At 44.1% G+C, this 20289-nt stretch overlaps 3 protein-coding genes across 6 annotated transcripts in view; 2 read left to right on the forward strand and 1 right to left on the reverse strand.

Moving 5' to 3' along the window:
- PIGL (phosphatidylinositol glycan anchor biosynthesis class L) overlaps nucleotides 1-20289 on the forward strand; it is a 679575-nt gene that overhangs the window by 324213 nt on the left and 335073 nt on the right. The gene's annotated exons all lie outside the window — the stretch shown is intronic.
- The window catches only part of ZSWIM7 (zinc finger SWIM-type containing 7), a 145411-nt gene that overhangs the window by 7885 nt on the left and 117237 nt on the right, over nucleotides 1-20289 (reverse strand). Inside the window, exons 2-4 of one of the 3 annotated variants that reach the window (XM_050763495.1) lie at nucleotides 14156-14258; nucleotides 8087-8108; nucleotides 939-1041 (exon numbers count right to left, since the gene is read on the reverse strand). In XM_050763495.1, the coding sequence (XP_050619452.1) occupies nucleotides 939-1041; nucleotides 8087-8108; nucleotides 14156-14231 (201 nt within the window). In that variant the 5' untranslated portion in view covers nucleotides 14232-14258. Of the gene's footprint in view, nucleotides 1-938; nucleotides 1042-8086; nucleotides 8109-14155; nucleotides 14318-20289 lie in introns of those variants that run through there. The other 2 variants (XM_050763493.1, XM_050763492.1) reach the window with 2 other exon arrangements.
- Nucleotides 14475-20289, forward strand: part of TTC19 (tetratricopeptide repeat domain 19) — a 30331-nt gene continuing 24516 nt past the window's right edge. For both annotated transcript variants that reach the window (XM_050763446.1, XM_050763445.1), the window contains exons 1-6: nucleotides 14475-14658; nucleotides 14744-14874; nucleotides 16518-16628; nucleotides 17396-17434; nucleotides 18427-18483; nucleotides 18799-18860. In XM_050763446.1, the coding sequence (XP_050619403.1) occupies nucleotides 14475-14658; nucleotides 14744-14874; nucleotides 16518-16628; nucleotides 17396-17434; nucleotides 18427-18483; nucleotides 18799-18860 (584 nt within the window). The remainder of the gene's footprint in view (nucleotides 14659-14743; nucleotides 14875-16517; nucleotides 16629-17395; nucleotides 17435-18426; nucleotides 18484-18798; nucleotides 18861-20289) is intronic.

Consider the following 20289-nt stretch of genomic DNA (forward strand, 5'->3'; position numbering starts at 1 on the left):
CCACTACACCCAGCCATCTTATTTTAGTTACAAAAATGTCTGGAGGATTTTGTTAAGTGAAACTATGCTAAGTGAAATAAACCAGGTATAGAATGATAAATACCACATGATCTCACTTATATGTGGAATCTAAAAAAAGCTGAACTCATAGGCTGGGTGCAGTGGCTCATGCCTGTGATCCCAGCATTTTGGGAGGTGGAGAGGGGAGGACTGCTTGAGGCCAGGAGTTCAAGACCAGCTTGGGCAATATAGCAAGACCCTGTCTTTATTTAAAACAACAAAAAAAATGTTGAACTCATAGAAGAAGAAATAGTGGTTACCAGGGGCCTTGGGGTGGGGGAGGAAGAGGAAGATATTAGTTAAAGGGTATAAAATTTCAGTTAGGAGAAATAAGTTCAGGGTAACTATGGTACAACATGGTGAATATATTTAATAACAAAGTATTGGCGGGGATGGTGCTCATGTCTGTAATCCCAATACTTTGAAAGGCCAAGGTGGGAGGATCGCTTGAGCCTAGGAGTTTGAGACCAGCCTGGGCAACAGAGTGAGACCCTGTCTCTATAAAAACAAAGAAATAAAAGACTGAAGTACTGTAAATTTGAAGATTGCTAAGATAGTGGATTTTAAGTGATCTCACCACAAAAAAAAATATGTAAGGTATTAGATACGCTATTTAGCTTGATTCAGTTAGTTATTCTACAAGGTATCCATATATCAAAACATCATGTTATATGCCATGAATATAGACAATTTCTGTCAGTTAAAAGTAAATAAAAATTTTTAAAAATTATCAATTTGTTAATTTTACCAAGTTGGGGCAAAAGCTTTTTAACAGTCGAGGAAATATTTAAAGCTAGTCACCAGCTTCTACAGAGATGAAGAAAACATTTTGTCCTAAGGGGTTTCTGTAGGGATCACCCCCATCTGTGGACTTCTACCTGGTAAACATGCCTTCCACTGGGTGATGAGATTAAGGTGATGGACTGTCGATCAACTAGGTCCAAGGCCTGGGTGGCTGATGAGCCAAAGAGAAACTTCAGCCTGTGAAATAAAAACACTTCAGATTAGAAGGCCTGATTCTCAAAGTCACCTCAGTAACTTGACCCAAAGGATCACTAGCCTTAGCATTTTTTAAAAATTCATTTTAATTTCGAAAAAAGGAAAATAATACAGCAAAACCCATGGACCCATTCACTCCCCAGAATTAATGATAATATCTTCTGTACTTACTTCAGATCTTCTTGTATTTTATATATATGTGTGTATATATTTTATATATATATTTTTTATATATATATGTTTTTTTTGTTTTGAGATGGAGTTTCACTCTTGCTGCCCAGGCTGGAGTGCAAATGGTGCAATCTCAGCTCACTGCAACCTCCGCCTCCCGGGTTCAAGCGATTCTCCTGCCTTAGCCTCCCAAGTAGCTGGGATTGCAGGCATGTGCCACCACGCCTGGCTAATTTTGTATTTTCAGTAGAGACGAGGTTTCTCCATGTTGGTCAGGCTGCTCTCAAACTCCAGACCTCAGGTGATCTGCCCGCCTCGGCCTCCCAAAGTGCTGGGATTACCGTATGAGCCACAGTGCCCAGCCTGTATTATATTTTTAATACAGGGAGTACACTGTTAGTGATAAAGAAGCCCTCTTTATACTTCTTTGTAGTGCTTCCTGTACTTCCTCTTACCTTCCCCTTATCCCCGAGGTAACCACATGCATTTGTTGGTTTCCTTCCTGTTAATGTGTTCATATTAAATATTATATGTAGAACATGGCCGGGCGCGGTGGCTCAAGCCTGTAATCCCAGCACTTTGGGAGGCCGAGACGGGCGGATCACGAGGTCAGGAGATCGAGACCATCCTGGCTAACACGGTGAAACCCCGTCTCTACTAAGAAATACAAAAAACTAGCCGGGCGAGGTGGCGGGTGCCTGTAGTCCCAGCTACTCGGGAGGCTGAGGCCGGAGAATGGCGTAAACCCGGGAGGCGGAGCTTGCAGTGAGCTGAGATCCGGCCACTGCACTCCAGCCTGGGCTACAGAGCGAGACTCCGTCTCAAAAAAAAAAAAAAAAAAAAAAAAAATTATATGTAGAACATATGTATGCACACATACATAATAAACACAAGTGCATACATGTATGCATATACATATATGATATTGTTTTAAAACATAAAAGATATATTGTAGGCTTCTTTTTGCTGTTCCTGAAATAGCTCATGAAAAATAAAAGAAAATATAGGCCGGGCGCGGTGGCTCAAGCCTGTAATCCCAGCACTTTGGGAGGCGAGACGGGCGGATCACGAGGTCAGGAGATCGAGACCATCCTGGGTAACACAGTGAAACCCCGTCTCTACTAAAAATACAAAAACTTAGCCGGGCGAGGTGGCAGGCGCCTGTAGTCCCAGCTACTCGGGAGGCTGAGGCAGGAGAATGGCGTGAACCTGGGAGGCGGAGCTTGCAGTGAGCTGAGATCCGGCCACTGCACTCCAGCCTGGGTGACAGAGCGAGACTCCGTCTCAAAAAAAAAAAAAAAAAAAAAAAAAAAAAGAAAATATAAAATATCATAGAATTCTTTTGGCAACTTGCATTTTTCTACTCAATGCATTTTTGAAAATGAGGCATGTTTGACAAACATCTGTTTTTACTTTACCTTTGAATAATATTCCATTATATGTACACACTGAATTTTATTTAAATACCCTATGTATGGACATTCTGTGTCCATTTTATACTATTATAAATAATACTCGATTATCCCCATACGTATCCTTTGGCATACATCTCTGAAAATCCTCCTTTAGTTTATGTAACTAAAGGATACGTTCATTTTTCAACTTTAATAGATATTGCCAATAGCTCTCCAAAGTGGAAACGGGGCCAGGTGTGGTGGCTCATGCCTGTAATCCCAGCATTTTGGAAGGCTGAGGCAAGAGGATCGCTTGAGTCCAGGAGTTCAAGACCAGTGTGAGCATGTAGCGACACCCCATCTCTAAAGAAAAAGAAAAAAAAACTAAAACACATAAAAAAGTGAAAACAGCACTCCCACCAGCGCTGTGTTAAGACTTCTATTTTCTCAGGCCGGGCGCGGTGGCTCACGCCTGTAATCCTAGCACTCTGGGAGGCTGAGGCAGACAGATCACCAGAGGTCAGGAGATCAAGACCATCCTGGCTAACATGGTGAAACCCCGTCTCTACTAAAAATACAAAAAATTAGCCGGGCGTGGTGGCACACGCCTGTAGTCCCAGCTACTCAGGAGGCTGAGGCAGGAGAATCACTTGAACCCGGGAGGCGGAGGTTGCAGTGAGCCGAGATTGCGCCATTGCACTCCAGCCCAGGTGACAGAGCAAGACTCCGTCTCAAAAAACAAACAAAAAAAACAGACAGAAAAACCAGACTTCTATTTTCTCCATGTCCCCACTAACACCAGTATTATCAGGCTTTTTTAAGTTTGTCCATCTGAAGATATTAAATGTGTACTTTTTGGATTAGTAATAAGGCTCTCCAACTGTTAAATGATACACAGGAAAAAATTTTTATATGTGAGAAAATTCTTATAATGTTAAGTGAGAAAGATTGGAAAGAAAATTATATTTTAGGAACTCTCAAGCATGTTAACTTTCTTAAAGGAAAGCTACAGTTATGTCAAAATTAAAAGTTTAATTTTTTTTTTTTTCCTTGAGATGGAGTCTCACTCTGTTGTCCAGGCTGGAGAGCAGTGGCACAATCTCGTCTCACTGCAACTTCCGCCTCCTGGGTTCAAGAGATTCTCCTGCCCCAGCCTCCCGAATAGCTGGGATTATAGGTGCAGGTCACCATGCCCAGGTAATTTTTATATTTTTTTTAGTAGAGATGGGCTTTTGCCATGTCTCAAACTCCTGATGCCTCGGCCTCCCAAAGTACTGGGGTTACAGGCGTGAGCCACCGTGTCCGGACTTTTTTGTTTTGTTTTGTTTTTTGAGACAAGGTCGTCATCCAGGCAGACTGGATTCCAGTGGTGCAATCATGGCTCACTGCAGCCTGAACCCCCTGTGCTCAAGTGATCCTCCCACCACCTCAGCCTCCCTAGCAGCCGGGACTACAGGTATACACCACCACACCCAGCTAATTTTTTGATTTTGTAGAGACAGGGTCTCTCTGTGCTGCCTAAGCTGATCTCAAACTCCTGGCCCCAAGTGATCCTCAAGCTTTAGCCTGCCAAAGTACTGTTATTACAGGCGTGATGCACCATGCCTGGCCAAAATTTAATTTTTGGAAAAGGCAGTAAACCAAAATTTAAGTTTATAAAAGGCAGTAAAACCAAAATTTAAGTTTATCTAGTTTATAAAAATAACCCACACTTAGGCCAGGTGCAGTAGCTCATGCCTGTAATCCCAGCACTTTGGGTGGCCAAGGAGGGAGGATCACAAGGTCAGGAGTTCGAGATCAGCCTGGCCAATATGGTGAAACCCCATCTCTACTAAAAATACAAAAATTTTAAAACATACATATTCTGGGTCAAAGAATATGTATGTTTCAAATTTTCTGTTTAAAAATAAAAACATTTAAGAGTGATTATTACTGGGTGGTATGATTATTGATGCTTTTTATAGGTTTTATTTTCTAATAAAAGTTTTTTGTAAGTGTGAGTTATTATTATTATTATTTTTGAGTTGGAGTCTCACTCTGTTGCCCAGGCTAGAGTGCAGTGGCACAACCTCGGCTCACTGCAACCTCCACCTCCCAGATTCAAGCGATTCTCCTGCCTCAGCCTCCCGAGTAGCTGGGATTACAGGCATGCGCCACCATGACGGGCTAATTTTTGTATTTTTAGTAGAGATGGGGTTTCACCATATTGGCCAGGCTGATCTCGAACTCCTGACCTTGTGATCCTCCCTCCTTGGCCACCCAAAGTGCTGGGATTACAGGCATGAGCTACCGCACCTGGCCTAAGTGTGGGTTATTTTTATAAACTAGAAAATAAAATGGCAGGGTTAAACTCAAACTGAAAAGTTAATGTTTTAAAGAACTTACATGACTTAACACAGAGTAAGACAAACCTAGTAAGTCTTCAAAATTAAAATGTTCAACTTCTTCATTTTTTAACAAACCAGCCACATATAGAACAAATTATTGGGGGAAATAGAAAAGAGTGCTTTGAATTTTTATATTAAACATATGAAGATTTAGTCTACAAAATAACAAAATACAAAACACAATGAAATAGTTTGTCGGGAACCTTACCAATCAATCATAGCAGTTACCTTTAAGGATTTTTTAAGGCCAGGTGTGGTGGCTCATGCCTGTAACCCCAGTACCCCGGGAGGCTGAGGCGGGCGGAACTCCTGACCTCATCACCCGCCTGCCTCAGTGTGCGGCACCTGTAGTCCCAGCTACCCAGGAGGCTGAGGCAGGAGAATTGCTGAAACCTGGGAGGCAGAGGCTGCAGTGAGCTGAGATGGCGCCACTGTACTCCAGCCTGGGCGACAGAGCGAGACTCTGAAAAAAAAAAAAAAAAAAGACTTTTTTTTAACCTGCTCTGTCCACTATAATACCTATTGTGAACATCTCTTGAATGCATTAAAGATTTTTCCATATCACTTTTAATGGCTACGAATAATTCTACTGTAAAGATGAATCATTTTTATTCTCTTCAAACCCCATGAATTATTGTTTCTAGGTTTTATTGCTACCACAAACAATACTGGATATTCATCACACTAAGAATATCCTCACTGTAAAATCTTTACGTCCATCTATAATTAATTCCTGGGTATATGTTCTTCTATGTGGAATTTCTGGGTCAAAGAATATGTACGTTTTAAAGTTTCTATTGCCTGTTACCCTGCAATTTACATTCCTGTTATAAATGATCCCTTTCCCCATATTTCTGTCAACTTCTTTTCTGTGGTCACTAATTTTCTAGATGAAAAGTTATGTTAATTTGTATTTTTGTGGTCACTAGTAAGATTTATCTTTTTCCTACCAAAGTATTTGGTTATTTGCATCTTTTATTCTTTGCCCTTTTGTTTTTAAAGTAGTACATTTTTTTCCAGTAACATTTAATTCTTATTAAAAATTTAAGAAATACAGTAAAGGTTACAGCCCTTCCCTCAATTCTACCTCCTTCCTTGCCCCGAAGAAAAAACAGTGGTAGAGCTTGGTATATATTCTTCAGAACTTTTATTTTTTTAGAGATGAGGTCTCACATCACCCAGGCTGGACTGTAGTGCCACAATCATAGCTCACTGCAGCCTCGAACTTCTGGGCTCAAACAATCCTCCTGGAACAGTTTTTTTTTTTTTTTTTTTTTTTTTTTTTTTGAGACAGTCTTGCCTCTGTCACCCAGGCTAGAGTGCAATGGCACGATCTCAGCCCACTGCAACCTCCGTCTCCTGGGTTCAAGCGATTCTCCTGCCTCAGCCTCCAGAGTAGCTAGGATTACATGTGCCTGTCACCATGCCTGGCTCGTTTTTGTATTTTTAGTAGAGATGGGGTTTCACCATGTTGGTCAGGCTGGTCTCAAACTCCTGACCTCAGGTGATCCACCCGCCTCGGCCTCCCAAAGCATTGGGATTACAGGCGTGAGCCATCACACCTGGCCAGGACTTTTAAATATAAGTGTATGTCAGCAATTAAGTATCACTTATACCTAGGTAGCTTTCACTTTTTTGATCTCTGCAATTTTGAACTAACTGACCACTCTATTTTATTCTCATTTAAGTAGTCATATCATCTGCAAATAAATGGTAATTGTCTTTCCTTGCAGATAGGTACATTTCTAATTTCTTTTTCATGTGTTAAATAGCTACAATTTTTTTTTTTTTTTGATAGAGTTTCCCTTTTATTGCCCAGACTGGATTACAATGGGGCGATCTTGGTTCACGGCAACCTCCGCCTCCTGGGTTCAAGGAATTCTCCTGCCTCAGCCTACAGAGTAGCTGGGATTACAGGCATGCACCACCATGCTTGGCTAATTTTGTATTTTTAATAGTGACAGGGTTTCTCTATGTTGGTCAGGCTGGTCTCGTATTCCCGACCTCAGGTGATCTGCCTGCTTCAGCCTCCCAAAGTGCTGGGATTACAGGCGTGAGCCACTGCACCTGGCCAACAGCCACAATTTTTAAAACAGTGTTAAATAAGAGTGGCAAATAGGACAATACTGGATATCATGTTGGCTATTCAATTGAGACAATTTTTAAGAATCATGTCAAGAAAATATTATTCCTAGTTTATAAGAGTATTTTTTATTTTTATTTATTTATTTTTTTTGAGACAGAGTTTTGCTCTTGTTACTTAGGCTAGAGTGCAATGGCACAATTGCAGCGAGATATGCAACCACCACCTCCCGGGTTCAAGCAATTCTCCTGCCTCAGCCTCCCAAGTAGCTGAGATTACAGGTGTGTGCCACCACGTCCCGCTACTTTTGTATTTTTAGTAGAGACAGGGTTTCACCATGTTGGTCAGGCTGAACTCTTGACCTTAAGTGATCCACCCGCCTCAGTCTCTCAAAGTGCTGGGATTGCAGGTGTGAGCCATGGTGCCCAGACTTTTATTCTATTTTTAACATTTTTTTTGTAGAGATGGGGGTCTCCCTATTTTGCTCAAGCTGGTCTCGAACTCCTGGGCTCAAACAGTCCTCTTGCCTTTGCCTCCCAAAGTGCTGGGATTACATGTGTGAGTCACAGTGCCTGGTAGTAAGAATATTTTTATTTATCTTTCATTTATTTATTTATTTATGAGACGGAGTCTCACTCTGTCCCCAGGCTGGAGTGCAGTGGTGCGATCTTGGCTCACTGCAACCTCCACCTCCCAGGTTCAAGTGATTCTCCTGCCTCAGCCTCCCGAGGAGCTGGGACTACAGGTGCCTGCCACCACGTCCGGCTACTTTTTTGTATTTTCAGTAGAGAGGTGTTTCAATCTGTTGGCCAGGATGGTCTTGATCTTTTGACTTTGTGATCCACCTGCCTCAGCCTCCCAAAGTGCTGGGATTACAGGCGTGAGCCACTGTGCCCGGCCAAGAATATTTTTAAAAATGAAGAGTTGATGTTGAAAGGATTTTAACATTAAGGGTTAAAAAAATAATCAAACACAACAGTATATGTACTTACGATAACAGATATTCATCAGGAACTGTAAAATGAGAATGGAAAAAACGTTAATCATATTAAGCCAGTGACCATTGACATAAAAATCTTAAAAAAAAAACTGTAACTACAAACACTTCTGTGTGTGATGGTCAACTGAACCTATGCATCTGGTTTTACTCCTTCTCCAAATCCCACTAAAACCATAATAAAAGGATTTCTTTTTTCTTCTTTTGAGATGGAGCCTTGTTCTGTCGCTCAGGCTGGAGTGCAATGGTGCAATCTTGGTTCACTGCAACCTCTGCCTCCTGGGTTTAAGCCATTCTCCTGCCTCAGCCTGGGACTACAGGCATGCACTACCACGCCCAGCTAATTTTTTTTGGTATTTTTAGTAGATACAGGATTTCACCATGCTGGCCACGCTGGTCTCAAATACCTGACCTCAAGTGATCCACCCGCCTTGGCCTCCCAAAGTGCTGGGATTACAGACGTGAGCCACCGCGCCCGGCCAGATTTCTTTTTAAAAGTATGAATTCCAAAGGATGAGAAGGACAGGGAGAAACAACAGCTATGATACACTGGAAGCTGATAGAAGAGTGGAAAATGATTTATAAGACCTAAGAAAACTGAATCCTAGGCTAGCAATGGGGAGAGTCAAGCACCAGCCTGAGTTACACTGCAAAATCCACCTCTCCCCTTCCCCAAACCCTAACAAATTGGCACCAAATAGCTTCACTGGGGATGAAGCAGGGATATGAAAATAAGACTCTTTTCAAGTACGTTTGAGAAGTAGTGGCACCCCAGTTCCCTCCACAGCTTTAGGTGACTGCCTTTCCCTCATTCTGGCAAAAGAGCTAGGTTTATCTTCTGGAGAAGTTCAAACATAGGCTATCTGCACTAGGGAAAAATACTAGGTACAGTGAAAGTCAAGGTGTCACACTGAAAACAGGATCTCCTGCTCTCTTCCCTAACATGGCTCCCATAACACGAGCAATCAGGCCTTTGCCCTCCAGCCAGGAGACTGGAAGTCTTCCCTGGGTATATCCCAAGAGAAGTGGGAATGACACTGAAATGGTTTCCCCAACTAAACTGTCTAGTGAGAACAATTATAATGACGTTCATATTCCATATGCCCCTCTACCACCCAGAGCTTCCAAGAAGCTTTTTAGTCTTCCACTCTGAAATATGACTAGACAGCCAAGGGTTACCAGACAACAAAGGAAAAACGAAACAGAATAAAACAAACAGAAGAAAGTTAGAGGAAAAACTGCAGAAAGGAGAAAATTTTAAACATCTATTATTAATATTTTATCATTAGAAAAAAGTTAATGCAATCAGAAAACAGGCACAAAACATTAATAAGAAAAATTAATAATGAGAAAAAATAAATTTTCTGAAAAGAAGTTATAAATTAAAAATACGTACGTCCCTGTACTTTCAGCTACTTGGGAAGCTGAGGCAGTAAGACTGCTTGAAACCAAGAGTCTGGGGCCAGCCTGGGCAATACAATAAGACCCCGTCTCTCTCTCTCTTTTTTTTTTGAGATGGAGTTTCGCTCTTGTTGCCCAGGCTGGAGTGCGACAACACAATCTTGGCTCACCGCAACCTCCACCTCCTAAGTTCAAGCGATTCTCCTGCCTCAGCCTACAGAGTAGCTGGGATTATAGGCATGCACCACCACGCCCGGCTAATTTTGTATTTTTAGTAGAGACGGGGTTTCATCATGTTGGTCAGGCTGGTCTCGAACTCCTGACCTCAGGTGATCTGCTGGCCTTGGCCTCCCAAAATCCTGGGATTACAGGCATGAGCCACTGTGCCCGGCAAGACCCCATCTCTTAAAAAAAAAAAGCAGAAATCCAACAGAAAATCTGGAAGATAAAGTTGAAGAAAGTTCCCAGGAAGTAGAGAATATATAAAAGAAACACAGAAGCCACAGTAAGTCAACCAGAAGGACAACAGAGGACATCCAGTAACTTAATTACACAAATACTGGAAAGAACAGAGAAAACAGATGGAGGGAACTCATCAGTCAAATAATTCAAAATTCCCTACAGCTGAAGGACATGAAGTTCTAGCTTGAAAGGGCCCACTGTGTGCCCACACTGTGAAGTGAAAAAAACAAACTTTATCGGAAGATTCAGAACACTGGTTATAAAGAAAAGATAATTCAAACTTCCAGAGAAAATAAAAGTCACACACAAAAATCAGAAGTAACACTAGAAGCCAGGAGGTAGAATAAGATTTTCAGATGTCTGAAGAAATATTTCCAACAAATAATTCAATACCTAGACAAACAATCACTTAAGTGTGAGGGTAGAAAACGAACTTTTTCAGCTGGGCGCGATGGTTCACGCCTGTAATCCCAGGACTTTGGGAGGCTGAGGTGGGCAGATCACCTGAGGTTGGGAGTTCAAGATCAGCCTGACCAACATTTAGTATCTCTACTAAAAATACAAAAACTATTAGCCGAGCATGGTGGCGCATGCTTGTAATCCCAGCTACTCGAGAGACTGAGGCAGGAGAATCCCTTGAACCCAGGAGGCGGAGGTTGTGGTGAGCTGAGATCGTGCCATTGCACTCCAGCCTGGGTGACAAAAGTGAAACTCCGTCTCAAAAAAAAACAAAAAAAACCCCACAACTTTTTCAGACATAAAAAGCCTCAAAAAGGGGCCAGTGTGGGGGCTCACAACTATAATCCCAGTACTTTGGGAGGCCAAGGCAGAAGGATCGCTTGAGCCCAGGAGTTCCAGACTAGCCCGGGCAACAAAGGAAGACCCCGTCTCTACAGAAAATAAAATGATCAGCTGGGCGTTAGGTGTGATTGCGCCACTGTACTCTAGGCTGGAGAACAGAGTGAGACCCGGTCTCAAAAAATAGAAAAGAAAGCCTCAAAAAGTACATCTCATGCCCCCTTCTTCAGGAAGCTGGCAGAGTATGTGTGCCATATAATAAGGTAGTAAGCCTGGGCAACACAGTGAAACCCTGTCTCTACAAAAAATACAAAAATTAGCTGGGCATGGTGGTACACACCTGTGGTACCAGTTACTCAGGAGCCTGAGACAAGAGCAGCTCTTCAGCCGGGGAAGTTGAGGGAACAGTGAGCTATGATTGTGCCACTGCACTCCAGCCTGAGTAACAGAGCAAGACCTTGTCTCAGAAAAAAAAAAAAAATTTACATGGGCTGGGTGCGGTGGCCCATGCCTGTAATCTTGGCACTTTGGGAAACCAAGGCAGGTGGATCTCTTGAGCCCCAGAGTTCGAGTTCAGCCTAGGCAACATGGTGAGACCCTGTCTCTACAAAAAAATGCAAAAAACTAGCCAGCCGTGGTATTGTGCACCTGCAGTCCCAGATACTCACTTGGGAGGCTGAGGTGGGAGGATCATGAGGCTAGAAGGTCTAAGGTACAGTGAGCTTTGATCATGCTATTGCACATCAGCCTGGGTGACAGTGAGACTGTCTCAAAAAAAAAAAAAAAGTAGTAAACCAAGAAAAAGAAAACTGTAGGATATACTAAACATAACACCCAACATAGATACAGAGAATTCCCAGATAATAATGGTGAAGAGAGATCTCAGGAAACAGCCAAGAGATTAGCCAGTCCATATTAAGCAAGTCAGAAGGCTCTAGAGATGTCTTCAGGAAGGTGAAACTGATAGCACACTTCATTCATCTGAACATCTTGAGGGGAGATTGAGAATACTAGTAAAGGATGTGAGGTTAAAGTAGGAATAAATATGTAAAAAACTGAACAAGTAAATAAAACCAAGACAGTTATAACTCCAGGGAAATCCAAAAGTTACAAAGAAAACGAAAAGTAATCATAGCTTCCTTCATGGTTCCACTGTGACTAGTTTATATATCATACAAGTATAAATTTGGAATCTTGATCTAAAAAAATTACCACTGAAGAATGGGAGTTAGGAAGGGTGTATAACTATACATTAATAGAACAAAGAATTTTTTTTTTTTTTTGAGACGGAGTCTCGCTCTGCCGCCCAGGCTGGAGTGCAGTGGCCGGATCTCAGCTCACTGCAAGCTCCACCTGCTGGGTTTACGCCACTCTCCTGCCTCAGCCTCCCGAGTAGCTGGGACTACAGGCACCCGCCACGTCACCCGGCTAGTTTTTTCTATTTTTTAGTAGAGACGGGGTTTCACCGTGTTAGCCAGGATGGTCTTGATCTCCTGACCTCGTGATCCGCCTGTCTGAACAAAGATTTTTAAAAACACATAAAACAGGGCTGCTGAAAATAAACATGAATCAACAGCATTGGTCCCTGTGTCTGAACCATGGGTGTCAGGGGCAATGATTATGCCCCCTTCAGGACTGTCAATGTGTCTTGTGAACCTTCTTGCAGGAGGGAAAAAACCCAAAACTGGCTGGGCACGGTGGCTCATGCCTGTAATTCCAGCATTTTGGGAGGCTGAGGTGGGTGGATCACAAGCTCAGGAGTTCAAGACCAGCCTGGCCAATATGGTGAAATCCCGTCTCTGCTAAAAATACACAAATTAGCTGGGTGTGGTGGCATGCACCTGTAGTCTCAGCTACTTGGGAGGCTGAGGCAGGAGAATCGCTTGAATTCGGGAAGTGGAGGTTGCGGTGAGCCAAAATGGTGCCATTGCACTTCAGCCTGGGAGACAGAGCAACACTCTGCCTAAAAAAAAAAAAAAAGAAAAAACCAAACTACTGTCAGTGTATGGATTAATCTATTCAGACACAGAACAGTTCTGGTGATGATTGTTTAAAGTGACAGTATTCCAAACCCTCAGGCCATCAAATCTTAGAGCCCAGAACAATTGTATAAGTTAACATCAGTTGGCTTTTTTCCCATTTTTTTGGAATCAAGTATGTTTGAATACCTGGCTGCACTAATCTTTCAAGCACATATATTTAAGTCTCCTTAATTTTGACTGAGATGAGAAAACAAAAGTTGGCTTATTTTTCTCAGTTCCTTAAAAACAGTAACTCAAGATAAATCCTTTCAAAAATGCAGTACAGTACTTTTAAAACAAAAGACATCCACATTGAATAAGCAGTGGCAGTTTTGGGGCCTAATATGGCTGTTATTTATAAGCTGGCCATTTTTACATCGTGAGAGTAGTTCATTAGTCAATGCATTTTGATTAGATCAAATTTGATTTGATCTTATCCTAGCATACTCTGAACACATCTTGAGTTCAACCCTTCTCAAGTGATTTTGGCAAGCATAGCCAAAGAGCATCCTCTGCTGGTCAGAAAAAAAAATGGTGCTTTCACAATACCCAGATTTACTCCAGTGATTGCATACGCATTTAGGGTTTGTGGTTCTCAAAATGCTTTTTTTTTTTTTTTTTTTTTTTTGAGACGGAGTTTCGCTCGTTGCCCAGGCTCGAGTGCAATGGCCCGATCTTAGCTCACTGCAACCTCCGCCTCCCGGGTTCAAGCGATTCTCCTGCCTCAGCCTCCTGAGTAGCTGGAATTACAGGCGCCCGCCACCACGCCCAGCTAATCTTTCGTATTTTTAGTAGAGACGAGGTTTCACCATGCTGGCCAGGCTGAAACCTGACCTCAGCTGAGGTCTCGAACTCCTGACCTCAGCTGATCCACCTGCCTCAGCCTCCCAAAGTGCTGGGACTACAGGCGTGAGCCACCGCGCCGGGCCTACTTTTTAAAGTGTATGAAAGCATTAACTTTAATGTTAACATCAGAATTTGAGAAAAAGAAGTTTAATAATTCAAAATTTCGTGTAAAATAATCCAGAACTCCACGTTTCTATCACTCACTGTAGGCTCCTGTCCCTTCCACCCCCGGGCGGGAACCCCTCCCAGGGACCCAGCCAGCTCTCAGCACTTCGGTCCCCACTGGTCTACTCGATCCGACGGAGGGGCTCCTGCAACTGCGCTGTACCCTAAATATTTGCTGAATCGTTTTGACTTTTACTTGTTCCAATTTCGCTTTTTTTTGGTTGCTTTTTTACGAACAAGAGGTTTAGAGAACCACATGGAAAAAAGGCAAGGCCAGGCCCGGACGCCCCGCCTCCTGCCTCCCGGCCCGGCGGTGCCCGGATGCCGGGCTCGCGTCCACGGCGCAGCCACACACGACCTCGATCCCGTACTTCGCGCGCTCTCTTGCACCGCCGCGGCCATCTCGCTCAGGAGCTCCTCCACGACTGCCGGCAACACTACGGCCATCGTACCGCAGGACACGCCCTCCACGACTGGTCGACCGCTGCGACGCTCCAACTGACCGCGCCTACCCGCGGAGGATTCCGACGCCCGCCGGGGCAGGGCGAGACAGAGTGACGTCGACGCGCGTGCGGACGCAAGGAGGTCCTGCTCAGTCGTCAGGGCCCGGCCAATCCAGAGGGCGCTCGCCGCGGGGGCGGGGACCAGGATCGCGCCTGGCCTGCAGTGCGCAGAGGACGCGGCGGGAGCATGTACAGGCTCCTCAGCGGGAGTCTGGGCCGAGGCCTCCTGCGGGCCGCGGGGCGGCGGTACCGGGGCTGCTCCGCGCGCCTGCTCCCTGGGCTGGCAGGAGGCCCGGGGCCCGAGGTGCAGGTGCCGCCATCCCGAGTCGCGCCGCACGGCCGGGGCCCAGGCCTGCTGCCGCTGCTGGCAGGTGAGGGGCGCGGGCCGGGCGGGGCCGACCGGGCGGGGACAGGGGCGCGGGCCGGGCCCGATGACCTCAGAGCCCCTTCCCGCAGCGCTCGCCTGGTTCTCGAGGCCTGCTGCGGCAGAGGAGGAGGAGGAGCAGCAGGGAGCCGACGGGGCCGCCGCCGAGGACGGGGCGGACGAAGCCGAGGCCGAGATCATCCAGCTGCTGAAGCGAGCCAAGGTGAGGCGGCTCCGGGCCCTGCGCCCGGCCGAGCGCGGTAGCCTTTGTGAGCGGGGTCTTGGCGTTGTCGCTGCGCATTGCTCTCTCCGCCTCGCCGAAGAGTGGATGGAGGCTCCGCGGGTAAAATTGCCGAGAATGAGGTGGGTCATCATAGAGGGGATTGGAATCCATCCAGGCTTTCCCGACTCTAAGGCCTGCAGTTAAACCTCTGCAGTGTCAAGTGCAAATGGAGATGGCGCCCCAGGCATCATGCTTTTATGCAAACGAAATACCAGGAACGTTTTGTAGTTGTTTTATCAATTAACCAGCCTACCTGAAATGACACAATTTCGCACGTATATAGCGGCCTGAAAATGTCAACTTAGTGTTGGTTATGCGATTCGGTTCTCTTTCTGAATTCTTCCCTTTCTCCACATGCTTTTCTATTTTCTTGTCTCCCCTTCTCCCCAAGTTATCTCATGCCAACAACGTCCAAATTTGTGTTTCCAGACTGTAGTGTGCTCCTGACATGCCATCTGCACTTTGGTACTTTACCTACCTCTCAGATTTAACATGCCCAAAACTAAACTCGATCTTTAATGCCTCCTCAACATGTGCTTTCACCATCTCTTTACTACCATAAGTTTTTCAGCCTAAAAACCTCATAGTCATTCTTAAAACTTGTGGTACGTTACCATTGCCTTCCAATGCAGTTACAGTCCAGCAACAAGTCCTGTTGCCAACAAATGCAAAATATGTCTCAAATCTTTCCCCTTTTCTCTATCTCCTTTGCTGTCACCCTAGTGGAAACCATCATTGCCACCACCTATGCTCCAATAGTCTTTCCTAGCCTCCTGTCCCCTTGCAATCTATTCTCCATGCAGAAACCAAAGCGACCAAAAAAAAAAAAAAGTAAATTGGATCATATCATCTCCTTGCCTGAAAGCTCTGAATGGCTACCCACTGCATTTATGATAAAATACAAACTCCTTGTCGTGGCTTGCAACACCCCACATGATCTAAACTAGCATACCTTGCCCACCCGTTTGGCAGTAATCCTCTAGCTCACCATCCTCCCTTCACATCTGTTTCTTTGCATTTCTTCCCCAAAACCATTCTCTTCAGCTTGTAGGGACTTCACTCATTTTCTACCCTCTGTTTGAGTCATTGTTCTCCCCAGGTCCTTCTTTGGTTGACTCATTCTCATCCTTCCTATCTCAGTTTAGCTGTCACTTCCTTGGAAAGCTTCCCTAAGTCCTATTTGGAGGAGACCCCTTATCATTCCTTTCTGTCATCTTTATAGCTCTTATCATTAGTTGTAATTAAGCTTACTTGTCCTGTATGGTCACCTCCAGGCTGCAAGAAATTAGAAAGAGGATGGAGGACAAGCAGCTTCCTTATAAAATATGTTGTAAGATCACATTCCTTCTGCCTGTGTCTCTTGGCCAAAACTTCATCAGATGGCCACACTTAGCTGCAAGGGAGACTGACCTCCCTGTCACCTCTATAGACAATGCCTTGTACATAGTAGGAATTCAGTAAATGTCTGATGAATGAGTTTGCTTCCTTCTATCATTGGGATGTGTAGTTGCATACACTTCTGTCTGGTAGCATATGCATCTACTGTATGTTTCATTTTCTATTATTTTGTCTTCCCTTTTCAGTTGAGCATCATGAAAGATGAGCCAGAAGAGGCTGAGTTAATTTTGCATGACGCTCTTCGCCTCGCCTATCAGACTGATAACAAGAAGGCCATCACTTACACTTATGATCTGGTAACTCTTATAACCAGTCTGAACCACTGATGAGGAAGGTTGGATGGAAGGGAAGGGTTATTAGTTCTCCTGATTCATATTCCTGACTTTCATGATGTTCTAAAGCTCCTTTTCTTTTTCAATGAGTTTTCTTTTGGCTTCAGTTTTATTTTTTTGTTTTGTTTTGTTTTGTTTTGAGATGGAGCCTTGCTCTGTTGCCCAGGCTGCAGTGCAGTGGCACGATCTTGGCTCACTGCAACCTCCGCCTCATGAGTTCAAACGATTCTTTTGCCTCACCCTACCGAGTAGCTGGGATTACGGGTACGCATCACTATGCCTGGCTAATTTTTGTATTGTAGTAGAGATGAGGTTTCACCGTATTGGCCAGGCTGGTCTCAAACCCCTGACCTCAGGTGATCCACCTGCCTTGGTCTCCCAAAGTGCTGAGATTAAAGGCATGAGCCACCATGCCCGGCCATGGCTTCAGTTTTTTTACCCTTGGGGTGACATAAGACCTCTCAATTCCAGACCAAAAGAAACCAGTATCATTAGCATGTTTCTTTAATGATGAGTGGACCTAGATTTGGTTTGTTAACAACAAAGTATGTGCAAGTATTTACTTCTCACATGATTGCTGTTCTGCGCTTCTAGCAGATTAATTGGTGACATGCTTTTCATTTTAAACTTTTTTTAATTTTGAGGGTGAAAGCAAAAGGGAATTTTAAAGTTTTGAAATAAGTAGGAACACAGTACTCTAAACTGAAAAACAATTTGTAATTTGCTTTCAGATGGCCAACTTAGCATTTATACGGGGTCAGCTTGAAAATGTAAGTAAATTACTTTGCAATGTCTTGAATTTGTGAAGGAGTAGCTTCAAGGGTACTGTGATAGTAAGGGTACAGGATAAGCTGCTATAACAAAGAGACCCCACAATATAGTGACTCAAACAAGATACAAGTGTATTTCTCTTTATTGTGTTAGTCCAGAGATAGGCTAAAGACTGAAGGCAGATAGACATAGGCACCTTTGCTCTCTGATCCAGAAGTCCAGGTTCCTTCTAAGATAAGCCCTCATCTGCCTGGGTGAACTGCCTCACCTCCAGCCTGCAGGAAGCGGGAGAAGATGGACTGTGAGCAGCTTCCTTATAAAATATGATTTAGAAGTTCATGTTCTTTTTGCCTGCATCCCTTCGCCTAAATTTTATCATATGACCATATCTAACTTCAGGGTGTCCAAGCTGCTAAAATTGACTGAATGTTTTTTTTTAAGATAAGGTCTTGATCTGTTGCCCAGGTTGGAGTGTGGTGGCTTGATCACGGCCGACTGCAACCTTGACCTCCCAGGCTCAGTTGATCCTCCCACCTCAGCCTCCTGAGTAGCTGGGACTCCAGGCGTGTGCCACAACACCTGGCTAATTTTCTTATTTATTTATTTATTTATTTATTTATTGTAGAGACGGGGTTTCACCATGTTTCCCAGGCTAAATTGAGGGGACTCTGTAATCAAAAAGATGGAGAAGCAGAATGACTATTAGGAGACAGTTTGTAGTCTCTGCCACAGTGGGTTTGGATAAGAAGTTAATCTCTGAGGTTGTTTTCTGCTCATCAGAGAGTAGTTTAAGGTACATAGAGGATGCTGGGGGTCCTGATATTTTGATCTGTTTTCCTTTCAAAAGGGTACTTTTCTGTGTGTGAGTGTGCATGTGTGTGAGTATATGGGCTTTACAAGGAATGATACATCAGATTGGTACTTAGAATCCGGGGCCATATATATATAATGGGTCCCAATTAAAAGAAAAATCTTTTTCTTATGCTTTTAGGCTGAACAACTTTTTAAAGCAACAATGAGTTACCTCCTTGGAGGGGGCATGAAGCAGGTAAGGACATTGCCTAGTATTGGCCCCTCACTGAAGCAGTTTTCAGAACAGTCTTGTCTGCTGAAAACTCCTGCTAGCCCCACCATACGCTTTGGTCAGGAAAGGTGGAGTTTCCCTTCTGAGATCTGTATACAAATAGACGTTCTTTCACTAAATGCAACAGCATGTTCGCCAAGGAATTCACAGTTGGCTAATCACTCTAAAAGAATAAAGACTGTGGCTTTGAGGCCACCGTCAGTCTGGAAGTTGATCTGAAATAATCCAATTTGAATATTTGACTTGTTATGAATTCCCTTCATTCTCTTTCTCTCACAGGAGGACAATGCCATAATTGAAATTTCCCTAAAGCTGGCTAGTATCTATGCTGCGCAGAATAGGTAAGTACGGCAGCCAGGGAGTAGGACTGTGGGCAGAAAAGTTTGACTCTGGGATGTTACATAATATTCATTGCCTGCTGGTCATCTGGGTCTCCCAGAAATTGGGTGCCACACTCAAAAAGTGTTCTGTCCCTCATCTTTGGAATTGTCAGTCTTTTCCAGTTTGCCCCTCCTGTTTCCAGTAGCCTGCCTAGTGGGGCACACAGCATCTCTGGCTGCCCTGTGACAAAGCTAAGTTTTCTGTTGCTGCTTGAAGTGGGAAGGGAAGTTAGAGTTACAACTTTAGTTTAACTTTTTTAGAAGAGGAAAGAGCAGTGTGAAAGCTGCTGGGGATAATATATTAATACTCTGAAGAAGCCATTTTGCTGGTATAGATAGAGTTCAAAGATGAAGCATCTAGGATGTAAGCAGAGAACTCCTCTAGGGAGTTGTATTTGGGGTGAATTTAGGGAGAGACCTAAGACTAGCTTCACTTAGGGTTTTAGTGGTGCAGAAGTTGGTGCTAGAGGTTTGGAGTGACACGGAGCCTGATGCTGTAGAAAGGGTGCTTACCGAGACCAGGCCCTGGTACTGGTCCCTGCTGTCCTACTCACCGGCTCCTTTGTTCTCATCAGGACCTGCAGAGTCTCCTTGCATTTTGATTGGACACTAGATAGGCTAGAGCTTCCTAGAGCCTTTGACTTCATGTCTTTTGAGGAGCTTTGAGCTTGGCCTATGCCAGAGAACACTGCAGCTTGGTCAATCTTCCTTGGAATTGTAACAAACATGCCTAGTTCTTGATTGGGTATGAACTCCTAGGGTAAGAAGAAGCCCGGAGCTAATAAACGTTGTTGAATAAGACAAATTCATAGTCTTATAGACGTGAAAGCTAGTAACAATTAGCCTCTAAGTTACATGGTATACTGTACTTTTTATTTTGTTTTATTAAGACAAGCATGAGACTAGAAAAGACATGGCCAGATCTGAGGCTTCGAAAGGCTGATATAAGTTAGGAGGGGAATTGTTTGTGGACCTCTTGCTCTGACTGGGAGCATCTTGTGGGCAGCATCCACTTGCCCTGTGTTATGGCTGGAGAGGGCCCTCTTGCCAAGTTTTGAGTCTAGGGAAGGATGGGGATGCTTCTGTTCTTCTGAGAACAGAGCAGAACAGTAGGGTCGTAAGTTCTCCCCTGGCAAAGCACTAGAGAAAAGATGAGCTTTTAGTGCCACTTCTGTAAGAAACTAGAGCCAAAACCGAAGAACAAGAACCAAAACTGAGTTCCTAAATGGAGAAGGGATTTCTGTCACATTTCCTCTGCATCTCTGTAAAAAGCAGCAGTCAGCCAGCCTGCTTGGGTTAACTGAACCCTCTCCAATTGATTGAGGGTCCAGGGCTACAGAGTTGGGTTAAACGACTTCTATTGCCACAGCTAGGAGTTCCATTTCTGCAA

The sequence above is a fragment of the Macaca thibetana genome, chromosome 16, assembly GCF_024542745.1.
Source record: "Macaca thibetana thibetana isolate TM-01 chromosome 16, ASM2454274v1, whole genome shotgun sequence".
Lineage (NCBI taxonomy): Eukaryota > Metazoa > Chordata > Mammalia > Primates > Cercopithecidae > Macaca > Macaca thibetana.